This window comes from Aphanomyces astaci, assembly GCF_000520075.1.
Source record: "Aphanomyces astaci strain APO3 unplaced genomic scaffold supercont1.6, whole genome shotgun sequence".
NCBI lineage: Eukaryota > Oomycota > Saprolegniomycetes > Saprolegniales > Verrucalvaceae > Aphanomyces > Aphanomyces astaci.
The window spans coordinates 1,266,751-1,283,565 of NW_009798269.1; the positions used below are offsets into that span (position 1 = coordinate 1,266,751).

The following is a 16,815-nucleotide window of genomic DNA, read 5'->3' on the forward strand; positions in this document are numbered from 1 at the left end:
AGTAGACTTAGTACTACACAATGTACGCTGCGCAGTACACTCGACTAAACGCAGACACTACTGTTGGAAAGCGGCTGCTGGTAGGAGTTTTACACGGGCACGGAATTTAAGCGCGTTCACTCGAAACACAGACTACTGATATGGGATTATTACGTGACGACGTTGGCACGATGCTTGGACTTTATCGGTTGATGCTTCGTACTCCTCCGTACATGAGATATCAGAAACAACCATCCCCTCTGACAACTTGTATTACTCGGAGGCGTCGATGACTTGGGTGGCCACGAGCGAGTGGAAGATGGTGCCATCGCGGTCGAGTTGGTCGTACGTGCCGACTTCAGCGATCGCCCCTTCTTGCAGCACGGCGATGGTGGCGCAGGCTCGGATCGTAGACACGCGGTGGGCGATCACAATCGTTGTCTGGCCAGCCGACACGCGCGAGAGGATGCCCCGTTCGGTGCTGCCTTCCAGCGCCACCGTGGCTTCATCCAAGATGAGTACCTTTGGGCGGGTGAGAAGGGCGCGGGCGAGGGCTAGCCGCTGCTTTTGGCCGCCCGACACGTTCGACTGGGTCACGACAGTGTCGTAGCCTTGTGGAAGCTCCGTGATAAAGTCGTGGACGTGGGCAAGTGCGGCGGCGGCCCGGACGTCGTCGTCGGACGCGGCCGGGTTGGCGTACTTGATGGCTGCGTGGGCAGTTTGGGCGAAAATCGTGGCATCCTATTATGGCGTTCATATATTTACAAACAAAACACTCAATACACGAATGAATCTAGGTGGGAGAAGTAGGAAGTAGGCAGCGTACCTGAGGCACCATGGCGACATGCCGGCGAAGGAATTCCTTGTCGAGGGTAGAGACGTCGATGCCGTCCAACGTGACCCGACCCGACGACGGTTCCAGCAGCCGCGTCATCAATTTAGCGACCGTCGACTTGCCGGCGCCACTCGCCCCCACAAGCGCCACCGTCGAACCGGCTGGGACATGCCACGTCAGGTCTTTAAAAAGGGGTCCGTGGTCGTTGTAGCCAAATGTGACGTGGTTCAATGCAATGGCTCCTTCGATCTCGTCCTTCTTCTCACTGGATGCAGTCACGTCTTCTAGTTGAAGGGTCGTTTCAGCCTTTAGCTGCGACTGGTTGGGGTCCACGAGGTCGAACAACACGGCTGTAGCTTCGTTCGTGGCTCGTACTTTCGACCCGAGGGTGGACAGCTGTGCAAACCCTAGACACATGAATCCGCTGTACATCATGAACGACGTCAGTTCTCCGGTCGTGAGGCCGCCACTGCCGACGATTGACCCACCGACCCACAACACACTGGAAAGTGACAAGTTGATGGACAGCGACAGCCCGCCCATGTAAAAGCCTTCAACCGCTTTGGCTCGACGGCCTGCCTTGGCCACCGTGGCCGTTTGTTGGACGAACGACCGGAGCTCCGTCGTTTCTTGAGTGCACAGCTTTACGGTTTCAATTCCACCCAACCGCTCGTCGGCGGATGCGCGAAGGGCGGCAAGGGTCGCGTCATACTGCCGCTCCAAGCCCTTGAGGTATAAGCGCATGGTCATGGCACCTGCCCCGAGGAAGGGCAGGACGGAGAGGGACACGAGGGTGAGGGTGGGCGACAGCCGGAACAGCATAATGCTAGCCCCAATAGACGAGTTCAAAGATCGATAGCCGTCTGCGATGATGTTAACGACGGCGTCGGCGGCGGTTTGGCACTCGTGGGTAAGTCGATGAACTAGCTCGGTGCGCTCCGACTGCGCAAAGAACAACATGTCTTTGGTGATGTAAGCTGCATACACGCGATCGCGGAGTCGCTTGGCAGTGGATTCCGCGACAGAGCCAAGGCAGTATACGCGGACGAAGGAAGCCGTGGCGCCAGACACGAATATGGACAGGATCGTTAAGAAGAACGCCTTGTGTGACATGTTTCGCGGCGGAGGCCGACCACATGCGACGTCCAGCGCTGCCCCTAGGACTTTGGGGAACAGCAGGTTTGTAAGGGACGAGACTGACAGGCCGACGATGCCGCTACACAAGGTTGGCCATTCCAACCAGATCAAGTCCAAGAGACACCGCACATTACTGCGCGAAGTTAGATGACGGTCAGTCTTGGTCAAAACGGTTGAGTCTGAGCTGGACTTGGCTTCGCCGTTGGCTTCTCTGAGCCGGCGTCGCAGGTAGAGTGGACGCCACGGAGTCATCCACCTTCGGCTCAAAAATGATGGGGCTCGCCGGATAAATTGCGAAGGTGCAGCATATTGCAAATCTGAAGAAATAGATGAAAGTGAAATGACATTTCATTATTTACTGTTAATTTCGATTTGATTACCGGATACTGCTTGACCAAAGTACGGATAACGACAGCTCATTTGCGCGACCTCCACCAAGTTCGACACATGTTGGCGTCCTTCATTCGGCGGACACAGCGCCATGCACCGCTTAGGCCGTGCTTCTCTTCGATTGCATCCAATGAACCATATCGGCGAGGGAACACTTGGCCTTCGTTGACACTGTCGGAAGAGGCAAAGGTTATGAAGGAGCTCGACGCTATCAAAACCAATTTGGAAAGTACACCGACTGCGGTGTCGGTCGACTACTGGCGCGACGTGGGCAGAACTTTGGGAAAGTGTCGGTCCAGCGACCTCCTCGAGGCTGCCCGTCCACTTGTGACCAAGACCAGCCTCTTAGCGTCGCCCGTTGGCGTCGTCCACAACGAAATGATTCGCATCTTGTTGAATCTTGGCCTGCTGGATGACGTCATTGCGATGGCCAAGTCGGGCGCGTTGCCGCTGACGAGCCGCACTGTGTCTCGTATCCTTGGGGCATGCGTCCGTGAGTCTAACAAAGACAAGTTCGTGCAGGGCTTCGAACTCTTTGACTTGGCCTGTACTCAGCAGCAACAAGTGCCGCACATGTCCACCTTCCATTCGCTCTTCATCCTGTGCGCCAAAAGCAACGACCAAGCCCGATTGGCGCAAGTCAAGCGATACATGCAACAACATAATGTCGCGATGGATGCCGTGTGTCATGGCATCTGCCTTCGCATGGACTGCCGCGCCGGCAACGTGACCGAGGCCATTGCTCGGTACCACCAGTTGACTAGAGACGGCATGACGCTGCCCGTGAACCACTTGAATGATTTTCTGGACGACTTGACCGAATCCGATCATTACGACGACGCGGTGCAAATCTTTGAAACCGCGCAAACCAACATGCCCATCAAACCGTGGGGCAAGGCGCCACCTCTCGACGAAACAGCCGGTCGATTGCCTCTGAATGTCATTTCGTACAACATTATGATCAAGTTGTGCGGCAAGGAGCATCGGATGGACGAAGCGTTCAAGTGGTACGAGGCCATGAAGGCCACGGGCCTCAAACCATCGACGGTCACAATCAACACGATGCTGCACGGCGTATTTCATGGCCAGTTCCGGACGGTTAACGCGGCCGCCATCTACTCGGGACTTGCGGGGCTAGGGGCCATCGTCGCCACGGCCTTGTACTCGTCCGACTTGTCGGAGTCGACCGGCGCCATTGGCATCACGTCGGCGGTCGCCGCGTCCATGGCCGTGGGCATCTACGTAAACCCGTTCGGCGTCAAGAAAGCCATCTACCCCAATGAATCTGGCCAGCGCGAGCCCATCCCCCAAGCAATTCTGCGACGTCTGGACGAGGAAGAACACATTGGTCGGTTGATGTTTCTCTGGCAGGAACTGCTCGGATACGGCCTAACTCCAGACCTCGCCACGTTTGACATCCTCGTGCGCACGTGCGTCCGCAAACGACATCCGGAACTAGCTGCCACCGTGCTACTAGACGCGACCAACCCGAACTCGATCGTGTCCCGCCGCAAGGCCAAAGGACCATCGTACCACTTTGAGCTCAGCCTTGCCACGACCGTGCAGCTGCTGCAGGCGCTGGTAGCCCAGAATTTGTTGCCCCTCTTTGACCAAGTGTTTACGTTGGCCAACGGAACCCACCGCTTCCAAGACATCACAAAGCGGGTGCCAGAAAAAGGGGGACGGGGAGGTATCCGGTATACCCTTGGTGTGTTCCAGACCCCCAAGGCCACCGCCCTCGCCCTTGTGAAGCTCTTGAACCCACACATGAAGCACTCGATGCCGTCGCAGCCGATTTCGTTCGAGGTGCAAAACTCGCATGCTGTGCTGGACGTGCTCGATGCCATGTATCCTGCCACAAGGGCGCTGTTTGTGATGGAAGACGTGCAAGGGGCTGGCCATGGTCTGGGCGTGCTACCTTTGAACCGTCAGCGCCTCCAAGCGCATTTCAAGTCTCGACACCGATGATCCGTCGCCCTCGTAGTACTGCGATAGGTGTAGACGCCATTCTATTCTTAGACAACCAACAATCGATCTTGCTTTGGAATATATCGTCACAACCAAATACATACTATGCACGATGGCCACGCCCAGTAGTGGCGTTCAGGTGAGTTGTCGCTTCAGAACTTGCACAGACGTCGACGCCCAGGCAGGAGCAGTCGCGTGCGTCGAGTTTCCCGACCCATATACGGTGCTGCTGTCCCAAGCCAAAGGACACCATACCACAAGACATTCGTCGTTCGCGCGAGTGTTTTCCGGCGAATCGACACAGGACCAAGTGTATGAGCACGTGGGGGCCCCCGTCGTGGACGAGCTCTTGCAAGGGTACAACTATACGATCTTGGCGTATGGGCAAACTGGTATGACGGCGTCGTAAACGTGGCCGTTCGTTCCAATGTCTTGAATACGTAGGCAGCGGCAAAACGCACACAATTCTAGGCTCCAAGGCCGATCCGGGCATATTACCCCGCCTAGTCGAACGTATGTTTGATGCGACGGCAGTGTTGGCTCGAGGTACGACTACCATAACGACCGCTACAGTATTTACAACAACACTTTGCACTGACATGGAATGTTGCAGACGAAGCCATTGTTGTGAGCACTAGCTGCTTTGAAGTGTACCAGGAACGAATTGGCGACTTGTTGACCCCCTCGAACGTTAGTTTGCGGGTTCGCGAAGACAAGTACGATCATTTTGCCAAACAATGCAGAAGTGCATGGAATAAACTTGACGTGGTAGCGATAAAGGCATTTGGGTCGAAGGGGCGACGGACATGGTCGTGCGTACGACGGCAGCGGCAATGAAAGCCATCCACCGGGGCATTTCGAATCGATCGACGGGGAGCCACCTCATGAACGCCGCGTCGAGCCGCAGCCATTGCATCTTTGTCTTGACAATTACCCGACCGACGGCGTCGGGGCTTAAACAAACCGGTTCGGCACATGACCAAAATACACTAGCGATGCTATGCGAATCGTAGGCAAGTTGTTTGTCGTCGACTTGGCCGGGTCTGAAGTCGTGCGCAAGACGGCAGCCACGGGGAAGCGCTTGGACGAAGCCAAGTACATCAACAAGGTACTTGGCAACTTAGTTGTGTCTCTGATGCTATTTTTGTATGCATGGTGCACAAAGTCGTTGACAGCGCTGGGGTTGGTGATCAATGCGCTCACCGACGGCAAATCCAAGCACATTCCGTATCGCGACAGCAAACTCACACGATTATTACAAGTGCGCTAAAGTCCATCATCCTACCTACGATCAAATACAATGCAGCAATTCACGCATCTTTTGGTCGTAGAATTCCCTCGGTGGAAATGCCAAAACGCATTTGGTCCTCACGTGTTCTAGCAGCAGCGACAACCTTGTACGCCTCAGCTATGATGTTCTATTTGTTGACCTCGTTTTGGTCTATCGTAGGAAGAAACGCTGTCGACCATTCGCTTTGGATCCCGCGCCCAACACATTCAAAATGCACCGCATGTGAATGCCGAAAAGAGCACGTCCGACTACAAGCAACTTGTGGCCGACATGGAGCGTAAAGTGGAGGCGTTGTCGAAGTACATTGCCCAGCTCACGACGTCCCCCGCAACCCCAACGATCTGCGACAGGTGTCAACAGTGCCTCCACCTAACCCACCAGGAGATGTCAATCGCCCCGATACCACCATTAATGACACAAGACGACGACGCCCCTTCGGCCTGTGCAAAGTGCCATTCCACCAGTGCCCGCTTGATTCTATGCGATGGAAACTGCGGCCTCTATTGGCATCGGGCATGTGTGGTTGGGCATGACGACGAGGATAACGATGCGATTAACCACCTCGAATTCTACTGTCCATCATGTCAACTTGGTTTGGTCACGGGGGACCATTCATCGGTGCAAGTCGAAATCACGAGGTTGAAGCAATCTTTGCACTTGATGAAACAAGAGCGGGACGACGCCGCGCAACGCGCCACTGTGGACAAGCACTTGTTTGACTTTGCCGACCAGAAAAAGAGCGACATCCACCGGTATGCAATTCACTCTAGTCAAGTTGAACCATCCTGGCAACATGGTGCAGTCTGTGACAATGTCAATCTTATCTTCCTGCGTGTGGTTAGCCAGCTCGAGAGTACGATCGCGAGCCAGGACCAGCGCATCCAAGGCCTGCTGCAGCAACAGGAACTCTGGCAGCGCCAAGTCCAAGACGCGAACCAGCGATGCCAAGCAACACAACACGAATTGGCTGCCGTGCAACGGTCGAATCAGCTCGCGACCGACCAGAACCAAGCTGAACTGGACATTGTCCGGCGGGCACTCGAGTCGTACGAGCGCGATCATCAACAGCTCCAAGGTCAAGTCCATGACCTGCAAAAACGGCTGGCAGGTAGGCTCCTCTCCACAAGGCTTTATAAACATGTTGATGTGGACATATAGCCTCCGACGCGAGGTCCCAGGAACACCTAGACCAACTCGAGGAATGCCGCGCTATCCTCGCCCGCAAAGACGAAGACCCCAGTCGCCTCCACCGCGGTGTCAGTCACTCGCAGTCGTTCCCCATGCTCGTAAAACCGGCGCTGTCCCCTCCCAAACTGCCCTTGCGTCCTGTCACAGTCTTTGGCTGCAGTAGCAGCATCGACGACCCGCGCCTGCAGCTTCAATCCCGAGGCAACATTCAGCAATGGTGGTCCGGTCCTCAAGATGTTTCCGTTGTGGCTACGCCTGTTTGTACCAAAGTACCGCACGACGAACAACTGGTACATCACAACAATTTGGCCGAAGACGTTGTTCCGTCAGGTACTGCCTATGCGATGTAGTTCCGACCATGATCGAATGGATGGATAGTATAGACGATAAATATGGTTGGTAGGCGACACCAAGACGCCGTTCAAAGCAAGGTTGGTCGGGCTGTTGGCGTCGCTGCAAGAAGAAACCGATGCGTTCAAGGACCTAGGGGACAAGATCAACCAGGAACACACGAGGCAAAAGACAAGGCAGAAGACCCGACGCACAAGGCGGCTTCTACCCGACTTGCAAACATCTGATGAATTCAGCGACTCTGTCACAGGACCACAACGATGATTCTATCCGTCTCAACCACCACCCATGATAATATTATGGTGGATGCTTCGTAAAGAAGTCATAACGAAATTATCTACAAAAGGCAAACTAAATTAACACAACTATAATGCTACTTGGTGGATGGATTTCCGCCGGACTATGCTGGGCGGTCGCAAGTCGGTTGACTTGCCGTTGCCTGGCACCGTTTCCAGCACCGACACTTTGCCGCTCAACGTCCGCTTCTTGAGCTCTTCCCGAGCCGACACGACTCTGTATTTGTGGTTCGGGCCAGTCGTGTAGCGCAAGTAGAGGCGGCCGACGTGGGGAATTTTTCCCTGCACCCAACTCAGGGGCAATTCCCACCCAAACAGGTTGTTGTACGTTTCGTCGACCCAGTTTTCCCCGGGTTCAATGTCCCCCAACTGCGCCAAAATCAGCGCCATTTGGTGATCTTCCCACACTGTCAAGTTGAGCGTATAGTCCTATCGAACAACATACAATCATGTATCTCTGTGAACGCTTTTCGTTGTAATCAAGCAATGTTGGGAGGATGTGACCCCTAGCCAATGCCGCACCATCTCAGCGTACGCGGGGTTCCAGATATTTAGCCATCCCACTCGATGCACCAGCGACGTCACTTCGCTTGGCGCCCACGACGCCCGCACTCGCGTAAACAAGTCCCCGAGGTCCAACACATGGTTGAGCATCGTCACGACGCAGTCCACCCGACCTTGGTCCACGTCCCGAAAGCACTCGGCAAGCTCCAAGACTTGTGTGGCTGTGACGCCGACATGGCCCAGTCCAAACATTCGCTTCATCTCTTCACACATACATATATACACATACACCCCATAAACGTCATTACTACGTCCAACCAACTAAACATGAATAAAGGTAGAAGGGGTACCTGCTCGACGGGCTTCGTACGTTTCATGCGTTACGGCTTTGGGCGGCGGTAGCGCCACGGTCACGGAAAACGTGTGCGATGGCTTGGCGGTTTGCGCTCGATGCATGTCAGAGCGAGAGGGCAACGATTGGGGGCTTGAAGCGCCCGCTTGTCTGCACACGGTTTCAAACAGCTATACGCATCAAATAGCGTCCTTGCATGTCCCCTTGCATGCTCGATGGCATTGGATTTGACAGTACCTCGGGCGAAATCGTGGGGGTGGCCAGGGGCAGCCGCGACGTCACGACAAAGTCGAATGCAAACAGGCCCTTTTCCGGCAGCCCAAATGACCGGTTGAACGCGTAGCGGTCACCGTCGAGTGTTTCATTGCGAAAGCATTCCCAGTTGCCGGTCTGGCTCGTGTTGGCACCGTCGTGTTGCTTGTTGTAGAGCTTGTCGTCGCCGGAAATGCGAAACAGTTGCGAAGCAATGCGTTGGTCGATGGCCGAGGACAGGTCCAGCGCGTACGCGCCATTGGGCATGCTGCCGTCGAAGTAGAGCAACTTGCCGGCACACTGATTGAGAAACGATTGGTGTTTGGTCGGCAGCTGGGGTTTGGACGCCCACGCCAAGAGGTTTTCCGTGTCCGACACCTTTTGCAGCAGCCTACGAGGGTCATAGTTAAAATCGTCCACAAATGTTTGCATTCAAAGGAACGTCAAATTGACCCACGTACAAATGGACGAGATCAGTGTGGGAATCGATGGACGTGACCGTCGTGAGGAAATGACGCGCTTGGGCGGCCGTCACGTAGTGGTCGTTCAAGTACATTTTGATGTACTTGACGCGATCCGAGTCGAACTCGAGCGTCGAGTATATATTCCAAAACACCGTCACAGCGTCTACATCGCCACAACACCCATCACAGGGAAATCAGCTTTGATTGTTCCCCCCATATTAAAATAATGCAGACAAAATAATCCGATGGGGGGAAAATACATACCTAGGTCGGTGGCGACGGGGTTGTGGACCTTGGTGTGATATTTGAAGTCAAACGACAACGTGCCCGTGAGGGGGACATGCCAGGGCGTCGAGTGCGACGCCAGCGCCATCAAATGCACCATCAAGGGGGCTCCTCCTCCCCCCGTGGAGGTAGTGGTGGCCATCGGATTCTCCTCGGCAACGGACGGCGCGCCCACCGCGAGACGATGGAACGTCAAGTGTTTGGCATCCAAGGGCGTGGTGTGCACGACATTTTCAAACTCGCATGCGCTCGGATACAAGTTGACAAGCCGGAGCACTTCGAGCGCGCGCCAAAACGTGTGGACGTTGTCCATGTCAATCACATGGTGCCCGCCTAGACACAATTGAACATTCTTTCAAAGCATGCATGAAACGATAAACAGCAAACTAGTGTACAGTACTGCAACTGTTGGGGTCAAACACAGGGTCGTTGTGGTGCAACGTGCACGAATCGAACTGGATCATGCGACCCTGGGTCTTTGTCGCAGGGTTGCTGTACGCCCGAAAGATGGACCGCAGCCCTTCCGTGCCAATGGGGTTCTGGTCCAAAATTAAGATCTCCAGCACACTCGACTCGGCCCACATGTTTGCGAGGGCCAGCGTAGCGTCGGTCGTGATGGAATTCCCCGTGAGGTCGAGTTTTTGAAGGTACCCGTTGTTTCGCAATGCATGGGCGAGGCGGTGGGCGCCGTCGCCGTGGCCAATCCCGTTCCAGCTCAGGAGCAAGTTCTGGAGACACTGGTTTTGCTGCAGCGCCTCGGCGAGACCGGCCGCCCCCTTGGATCGAAAACTGTTCCAACTTAAGTCGAGGGTGGTCAAGTTGGAGTTGTCTTTGCAAATGGTCGCGAGGGCGGTGGCACACACGTCGTCTAGCTTGTTCTTGCTGATGTCGAGTACCGTCAGCGACGGATTCTTGGCCAGCGGTTCCTCCACGCACTTGATAAAGTCCGAGTGGAGACTACAATCACAAGACAAAATGTCAGCAGATTGGAAGAAGCGGGACGATTTTTTGTACTCGCAATCGGACAAGACTAACGTCTGCACCACCCGATTCTGGTTTAGAAACGTGTGGATGGCATGCGTGCTACGCTGGCGGATGCGGTTTCTGGTCAAGTTGAGGGTCAGCAGGCGCGTAAAGTCTGAGCTCTGCAGTATGTTGACGATCGCGGCGTCCGAGAGGCGATTCTCTTTGACCACTAGCGTCTGCAGCTTTGGAATGGACCCCAAACTACAACCAAACAGCACCACTGGGTCAGGACAAACATGCTAAAACACGATTCCTAGTCACCAGGACGACAGCGCATCCATGGGTTTGCTTCCAGTGCCGTAGTACGACAAGTCGATGCCGTTTGCTTCTCGCTTGGGAATGATCAATGGCTCTGGCGTGACCTCCATCTTGAAGCACGTGTGAATGTACTTTTCAGCGCATAGCATGTTGTCCAAGTTGACATGTTCCTAGGGCAGCCTTACGACCAACATTCCCGTGTCGTTGGTACGAACCATGTCCGCGGCGTCGACTTTCACGGGTGATCGAGACTCGTCGGGTTGCTGGGAAGATGGGGCAATAACGTTACTGTCGTGATTGGTGTTTCGAACTTGCGCCATAAACTGCACTTTGCCTCCCTGGAAACGATGCAACCATAGTGTGCTTAATGGGCATTCCAAGGGGAAAAAGTACCCAGCCATAGTTGTTTTTGACATCTTTGATGTTCCACCCATTGTGACGGGGGGTCTTAGGGATGTTGATTGCTACGCCAGTCGTTATTATTTGACACAGCTAGCATCCAAGCGCGAATATCATTCTCAATATATACAAACCTTTGCCTGCTTTGTTCGTGATCATGGTCGTAACGTGGGCTATGTACGTGTCGTCCTCTTCAGGCATACCAAACTTATTCGTTGCCGAATCGATATCCTCGTCCAAGTTCAACGGACTGACCGATGGTTTCCGCCGCGGCCGCTCGGGTTCGGGCACAAACAAGCGATGGAATGTCTACGAAATCAGACCCCATTGAATGAACGAGTACGTCATGTGAAGAGATAGATGCCTTGATCGCTTGTCGAGTTTCGGCCCTGGGGGTATAACGATGGGGAGACGGAAGGGACACCGAGATTCGCTGACTGCTGCTGCCCTGATTCAGTAGTTTCGAAGGCTGCTTTGTAAGGCGTCTACAGCCCCAGACATGTGAGGTCAGCCTTCGACATGATCCTCATTATGAAGAATGGATTACAAGGTCGTTTGAAAGGTCTCGTCAGTCGTCGGGTCGACGTTCAAGAGGATATTGATCTCTTTTTGAATCGACGCATGGGCAATGTTGAACTTTAGATTCGGCAACACAGACGTAGCCTCTCGCGACCGATCCTTCCGAGGCGATGGAGTCGTCGCAGGTCGATAGGGTGTGCCCGCCTTTTTCATGTCATCCTGCACTTTGCACTACGCAGTACCAAAATAGACGGCTTGGAAATATATATTATTGCTGTGATGAAACAATTGAATTTTGCCGTTTCATAAGAATTCGGGAAATATCACTTTGTTTCAGTTGGTGTGGAAAACGTCCATTAAACCACGAAGATACAGTAACGTTAGTACATATAATACAGTGACTTTTGTTTGCTATAACGCTACCGTCTAAGGTTACCAGGGTGAATGCCATTTGAGGATGCCCTTGGCAAGTGTTAGGGTAATATGTGCAAGCTGTTGTTTGTGCCTCATCTTAGCACATTAGCCATTTATTGCGATACAATTCCAACGAGATGAATAACGTCCCAACGCATCATGTTATCCGCTTCGTTTTCACTTTCGATTTTGGTTTGGGATGGTCTGAAGTCCGTGCAGGCTCGAGAACATTGGCCGGGATGTGTCGCACGTTGTATGGGTATTTGGCGCCGAGAATCCCTTCTTCCGGGTGCACATGCGTTGACGCTTTGCCGAACGTGGTGCGAAATGGCCCCCCCATCCATCGAAGTTTGCTCTTCTATCATTGTTCCAAGAGTCACATGTGTACTCACTCATATATATGAATGTACACCAGCCTACCTCGCCTTCGACAACATGCTTCTCGAACATCCCCACGTATGGTGCATCGTTCACGACCGAGTAGTACGTCCCCCCCAATGCTGCTGTCTTTTCCATCTTTTGGAATCGTTGGTACGCGCAGTACGGCTTGTGGGGGTCACCCACTCGACACACTTTGATTCTAGATGCCTTTGCTTTCGGCGGCATGAATTTCATATCGCCGCTTGGATGGTTGTTCGCGACGGGGGGGATTGGGGTCGCAGGATCATGCTTCTTTTCAGGGGAACCATCGGTCCGTTCAGTTTGATTGTCCGTGGTGTTGTTGTCTGTCCTTAGGCGATTGACTTGACCAAGTTTGGCCACCATCGTGGGCGTCGCGGAGTGGGGGCGGGGCTTGGCTTTAACAGTAGATGACGCGGCCGACAACGGGCGGCACTTTTTCGGGGAAGTTTTGCCATGGGTCGTAGAGTCCAACCTCGGGGGCGGGGCGGGGGGCTCAAAGTTGGCTGACAAGCCTATACAAACAACAACCACGTCATTCATTCATAAATGAGAGGTGAAACGATGTCTCACTAGCTATGTGTTTGGGGGGGCCTGCGCCCCCGCTTGACGACAACATCCCAGACACCGACGACATGTAGCTACGATCGACGTGCTCATGCAGTTTGATCTGGTCAAACTTGGACACGACAAAGTTCTCGAGAATCGTGCTACGATTCGTATACGAGTTACACCACAACGATGATGTTTTGTTGGAGTGGCGTACGCTGTTTCCGGGTACTCGTTAGATATGGAGAAGTGAGCACACAGGGCGTTGCCAAACTCGATCAGGAGCGGGCCACGGGGGCTATCCACCACCACCGTGTACCTATGCATAAGCTATTAACATAGGATGTCGAAGGTGGTATTTCGATCGTACTTGTTGCCACTGGTACATGTAATGCGCTCGTCCAGATCCCATTTGCTGGTACAATTCACAATGAATTGCCCATGTCGGAGGCCTTTGAGGTACACATGATTTTGCATTTCGAGTCGGCCACAGCACTTCAAGTCGGCTAGACGGGACAAGCACGGCGTCAAGTGGTCGAGCTTCCCATCCCGCCTTCGAGTGCCAGCCCTGGCCGAGTTGGGTCGAGCTCCGAAATCTCGATCTCGATCGCTGCTATGCAGCACGAGCCCCGTGTTTCCTACCATAGATAGCTCCATCGTGATGATACTAATTCAATCATGCATGATGACAGATTTCACAAGTCCCTTGGCCGTAGATATATCATCGCATGATATATTGGTTTTGAGAAAGCAGTGCAAACTCGACTTTTGGTTACTTCACTACCATCCACAGAACATACCCTTGGGCTCCCACTCCAAGCGGCCGGCGTTATACGCATAGTAGTCGCCCGTGTCGCTATCCAGGACCACGGCGTGTGGTTGAAAATCTAATGGTTTTTCATAGGCTAGGTAATGCAATGCCAATGATAGGGGGGGATACCGTCGTCGACGGGGGCTGGCATCGACTGGACATTCTTTAGGGGGGCGCCCCGGCCGTTCCCGTTGAGAGCGTGAATCATTTCGCCTCCCGTGGAGCATAAATACGCCAAGACGGACGCTGCAAAGTTGGCTCCAAAGAGGCACTTGCCGGTCATCATGCACATTTTGACCAAAGTGCACACCTAGATGCAGGTCTCGTACAAACCCGCGACAAGAAGCAGCAGCGAAACGAACGTTATACCTTTTTGTAGCCAGGATGCCACGGCGGAATGGTACAGTCGCCGTCGAGAAAGACGAAGTCGAGCCCGTCAAAGTGGGTGATCGCCGCTGGGTCGGCGTTGCCCGTGTGCAGTTCAAAGATGTACTCGGACAAGTCACTCCGGTGTTTTTCCTAGCCATTAAGTCATTTCATTGAACGACATTGTGCCACGACAACTTGGTGGAATACATACCACAATGGTGATGCCGGTGACGTCGAGCTTTGCAATCGAACGTAGGGCGTGCATCACAAGCTGTTTGAAGTGAAGGTACCGCTCGTGACTGCCATTGGCAAAACCATTTACAATAAGGATCTTCATGGCTATGATACCCCGCTAATGTTACACCTTTTCGTTCGCGATGGGTGGCGTGTTGACAAGGCAATAGAAAGGCACCCAAAAATAGTGTCTACGGTTACAACATTGGCACTTTGCCACAATCGAGTGCAAGTATTCCAGTCGCGACAGATGCAAACGGAAAGTTCACAGTGCGCGTACGCGGGGTGGCCTGAGTGCTTTGGCAACCCCCTGGAGCGAGCTAGCCATGCCGACCACTCCAAGCGACTGCTTCTGAAGCCCCCGCTCCTCCCCCCGACCATGCAAGACCATTCTCACGTGAAACGGATCTTGCAAATCCGACCCCCCCTTGCGCCACAGAGTCAAGCATACCTGGTGCCGTGTGCCTCGTTCCACAGCAGTGTTCTTATAACGATGGGGACTAAGTAGGCAACGCCACCGGCCTGTGCGTTTTCGATCCATTGCAAACGCACCCTGGCCACCCGCAAGTGTTATCACTGCGCCAAGTAACGTTTTCTTCTCCCCTGTTTCCCCCCTGGAATACAAAACGCAAGTACTTCGCTTTGTCTTTGTAGATTCGATGTACAGCGAACAGGGTATTACTGCGACGAGTGCTTTGTCGCTCGGCACCCCCCCTTGCGTCTGACTCATTCGTGGACGTTTTTGAAAGGTCTGTCACCATCATCGCTGTGAATTCTCATGTTTTTCACTCATACCTCACGCCTTTACTTTGCAGACGAACGAGACTCAAAAGCAGATTGGATCAAACACCTCACACAGTACAACACATAGCGTCATATCGCCAGGTTACTTGTAAGCAACTACGGACACGTAGGCTGAAACTCGAGCAAGATTTTCACGAACTTCGTGGCATGCTCGACCAAACGAGCTCGTTCCTGGATACGGCCGCAAAGGCCGGTGCGTCCCACCACCCAACGGAGACAAAGGTGAAGAAAGCCATCGAAGACATCTCGACCATCGATTCTGGGATCCGGTAAGGCTATTCCCCCGACATTTCACGTTATGACATAACACGTTTTGATTGCAGGACACTTATGGGACGCGTCAAGAAGTCGCTCAAGTGCAAGCACCTCACGCGCGCCGACGCCGTGCGCAAGATTCAGGACATGTGGAAAGTGCGCAAGGCACGGAAACATTTCAAGGCGCTACTTCGCAGCATTTACAAACGCATGGAGGACCCCGTCACGGGAAAAGTGTAAGGCTACGCCTAATGTTGTACATACGTTGTACTTAACACCAAGTACTTTCGTTGATACTCACTAGAAAATAGTATTGTGTATTTGTTTTACTAGTCAGGCTGTGATGTGAATGCACTGTAGCCACGACTGACTTGTGAGGTATTATTGTAGGTACTACTTTAACACACTGACGGAGATGGCCCAGTGGGACAAGCCCCTGGGGCTTGGTTCCGACGACTATGCTGCGAATAAGACGAAGAAGAAGGCAATCATGACACGGGTGTGGACACAAAGCGATGCCGCCGAGTTCATTCAACGAGCATACCGGCGTCGACAAGCCACGGCCACCGTCCGTCAACTGATTCATAAACTGTACCGTAAAGTCAAAGACCCTGCTTCAGGTGATTTATGTTGGGTTTAGCCATTATTGTACATGTTGCTCGTGCAGCAGTTAGCAGCTATACGGCGCGACTCTGTACGGACTGAGTATAGTATATTATTGTGTAGGCATGTACTATTACTACAACAAGCAGACGGGGGAAGTCAGCTGGACAAAACCCAAGCTATTGGGCCAACACGGCGACATCGCTGTTGAGAGCACCGCGAAACACCACGCTCGAGCTACAGTCAAAGCAGACCCGCCCAATGAAATCGACGCCGCGCAGCGCATTCAGCGCATGTTTCGATGCGGCATGGCTAGGCGGCAAATGCACGGGATGATTTCCCACGTATACGTCAAGATCTGGGACGACACTCGAGCGCAATTTTACTTTTACAACACCTCTACGAAAACCGTGAGCTGGGCCAAGCCAAAATGGGTCGACGAAGACGACTTGATGTCCCCTCGCACACATCAAGCCTTCCTTCTCCAAGAAAAGGTTGACGCTATTCGCAATGGTCCACCAGATGCCGCGGTCCAGTACCTCCAGCGGCTCATCAGGCGGCGTCAGGCGCGGCGGAGGCTGCAGGTGATGCTCGCCGAGGTGTATGAGATGGTGCTGGACGAAGCTACGGGAGAGTACTTCTACCATAACAAGAAGACCGGCAACGTTACGTGGACTAAACCTCCGCTGATTTAAAAATGATCGAGTCTTCAACTTAAACGAGCCAATCATATTAGCGGATTTCAGGTTATTTAAATATGTTTTTCGCCCTTGAGAAAAAGCATTTATTCAATGTCAATACATAATAACGCGACGTGAAAAAAGCGTTTTTTTCACTTGGTATTGTTTTAAATTATCCGCTGGTGATAATACTAGTAAGCACT

The 16,815-nt window shown here is 53.2% G+C and overlaps 6 protein-coding genes across 7 annotated transcripts; 3 read left to right on the top strand and 3 right to left on the bottom strand.

Moving 5' to 3' along the window:
• Nucleotides 1-73: 73 nt before the first annotated feature.
• Nucleotides 74-2,244, bottom strand: H257_03805 (hypothetical protein). Its single transcript, XM_009828057.1, has 2 exons — nt 806-2,244; nt 74-720 (listed from the first exon to the last, which is right to left on the bottom strand). The coding sequence occupies exons 1-2, from the start codon at nt 2,201-2,203 to the stop codon at nt 253-255; spliced, it is 1,866 nt and encodes a 621-aa protein (XP_009826359.1). The 5' UTR covers nt 2,204-2,244; the 3' UTR covers nt 74-252.
• A 63-nt stretch (nt 2,245-2,307) lies between these two features.
• On the top strand, nt 2,308-4,399 carry H257_03806 (hypothetical protein). Its single transcript, XM_009828058.1, has one exon. It carries the CDS (start codon nt 2,399-2,401, stop codon nt 4,307-4,309), a length of 1,911 nt encoding a protein of 636 aa, XP_009826360.1. The 5' UTR covers nt 2,308-2,398; the 3' UTR covers nt 4,310-4,399.
• Nucleotides 4,400-4,408: 9 nt separating this feature from the next.
• On the top strand, nt 4,409-8,266 carry H257_03807 (hypothetical protein). Its single transcript, XM_009828059.1, has 11 exons — nt 4,409-4,701; nt 4,754-4,855; nt 4,923-5,025; nt 5,082-5,275; nt 5,323-5,417; nt 5,475-5,570; nt 5,641-5,706; nt 5,760-6,352; nt 6,443-6,708; nt 6,759-7,118; nt 7,192-8,266. The coding sequence occupies exons 1-11, from the start codon at nt 4,422-4,424 to the stop codon at nt 7,401-7,403; spliced, it is 2,367 nt and encodes a 788-aa protein (XP_009826361.1). The 5' UTR covers nt 4,409-4,421; the 3' UTR covers nt 7,404-8,266.
• On the bottom strand, nt 7,505-11,707 carry H257_03808 (hypothetical protein; the record flags this gene model as incomplete). Its single annotated transcript, XM_009828060.1, has 14 exons — nt 7,505-7,864; nt 7,958-8,202; nt 8,290-8,461; nt 8,529-8,934; nt 9,005-9,170; nt 9,272-9,625; nt 9,693-10,249; nt 10,307-10,519; nt 10,580-10,746; nt 10,792-10,914; nt 10,970-11,040; nt 11,110-11,284; nt 11,340-11,460; nt 11,523-11,707. 14 exons carry the CDS (start codon nt 11,705-11,707, stop codon nt 7,505-7,507), a joined length of 3,315 nt encoding a protein of 1,104 aa, XP_009826362.1.
• A 309-nt stretch (nt 11,708-12,016) lies between these two features.
• On the bottom strand, nt 12,017-14,423 carry H257_03809 (hypothetical protein). The gene is made up of 9 exons (XM_009828061.1): nt 14,248-14,423; nt 14,037-14,186; nt 13,797-13,977; nt 13,657-13,743; nt 13,227-13,494; nt 13,074-13,175; nt 12,881-13,017; nt 12,329-12,822; nt 12,017-12,266 (listed from the first exon to the last, which is right to left on the bottom strand). The coding sequence occupies exons 1-9, from the start codon at nt 14,371-14,373 to the stop codon at nt 12,066-12,068; spliced, it is 1,746 nt and encodes a 581-aa protein (XP_009826363.1). The 5' UTR covers nt 14,374-14,423; the 3' UTR covers nt 12,017-12,065.
• Nucleotides 14,424-14,491: 68 nt separating this feature from the next.
• H257_03810 lies at nt 14,492-16,698 on the top strand. Of its 2 annotated transcripts, none has more exons than XM_009828062.1 (8): nt 14,492-14,724; nt 14,779-14,855; nt 14,925-15,019; nt 15,086-15,128; nt 15,185-15,343; nt 15,398-15,565; nt 15,720-15,949; nt 16,041-16,698. In XM_009828062.1, exons 1-8 carry the CDS (start codon nt 14,521-14,523, stop codon nt 16,625-16,627), a joined length of 1,563 nt encoding a protein of 520 aa, XP_009826364.1. In that variant the 5' UTR covers nt 14,492-14,520; the 3' UTR covers nt 16,628-16,698. The 2 variants fall into 2 exon arrangements, with proteins under 2 accessions (XP_009826364.1, XP_009826365.1); XM_009828063.1 differs by having other exon boundaries at nt 16,056-16,698.
• Nucleotides 16,699-16,815: the final 117 nt, after the last annotated feature.

What these genes read in the sequence shown, in the direction of transcription:
- H257_03806 (XM_009828058.1), top strand. Translation starts at nt 2,399, where the DNA reads ATGTTGGCGTCCTTCATTCGGCGGACACAGCGCCATGCACCGCTTAGG.
- H257_03809 (XM_009828061.1), bottom strand. Translation starts at nt 14,373, where the DNA reads ATGAAGATCCTTATTGTAAATGGTTTTGCCAATGGCAGTCACGAGCGG. An exon ending in TCACCGGCATCACCATTGTG is followed by an intron (nt 14,187 to 14,247) that starts GTATGTATTCCA and finishes CTTAATGGCTAG; the next exon opens with GAAAAACACCGGAGTGACTT. An exon ending in GGCATCCTGGCTACAAAAAG is followed by an intron (nt 13,978 to 14,036) that starts GTATAACGTTCG and finishes ACCTGCATCTAG; the next exon opens with GTGTGCACTTTGGTCAAAAT.
- H257_03810 (XM_009828062.1), top strand. Translation starts at nt 14,521, where the DNA reads ATGCAAACGGAAAGTTCACAGTGCGCGTACGCGGGGTGGCCTGAGTGC. An exon ending in AAGTGTTATCACTGCGCCAA is followed by an intron (nt 14,856 to 14,924) that starts GTAACGTTTTCT and finishes TTGTCTTTGTAG; the next exon opens with ATTCGATGTACAGCGAACAG. An exon ending in TGGATCAAACACCTCACACA is followed by an intron (nt 15,129 to 15,184) that starts GTACAACACATA and finishes ACGGACACGTAG; the next exon opens with GCTGAAACTCGAGCAAGATT.
- H257_03805 (XM_009828057.1), bottom strand. Translation starts at nt 2,203, where the DNA reads ATGACTCCGTGGCGTCCACTCTACCTGCGACGCCGGCTCAGAGAAGCC. An exon ending in ATGTCGCCATGGTGCCTCAG is followed by an intron (nt 721 to 805) that starts GTACGCTGCCTA and finishes ACGCCATAATAG; the next exon opens with GATGCCACGATTTTCGCCCA.
- H257_03807 (XM_009828059.1), top strand. Translation starts at nt 4,422, where the DNA reads ATGGCCACGCCCAGTAGTGGCGTTCAGGTGAGTTGTCGCTTCAGAACT. An exon ending in CTAGCAGCAGCGACAACCTT is followed by an intron (nt 5,707 to 5,759) that starts GTACGCCTCAGC and finishes GGTCTATCGTAG; the next exon opens with GAAGAAACGCTGTCGACCAT. An exon ending in CCTGCAAAAACGGCTGGCAG is followed by an intron (nt 6,709 to 6,758) that starts GTAGGCTCCTCT and finishes GTGGACATATAG; the next exon opens with CCTCCGACGCGAGGTCCCAG.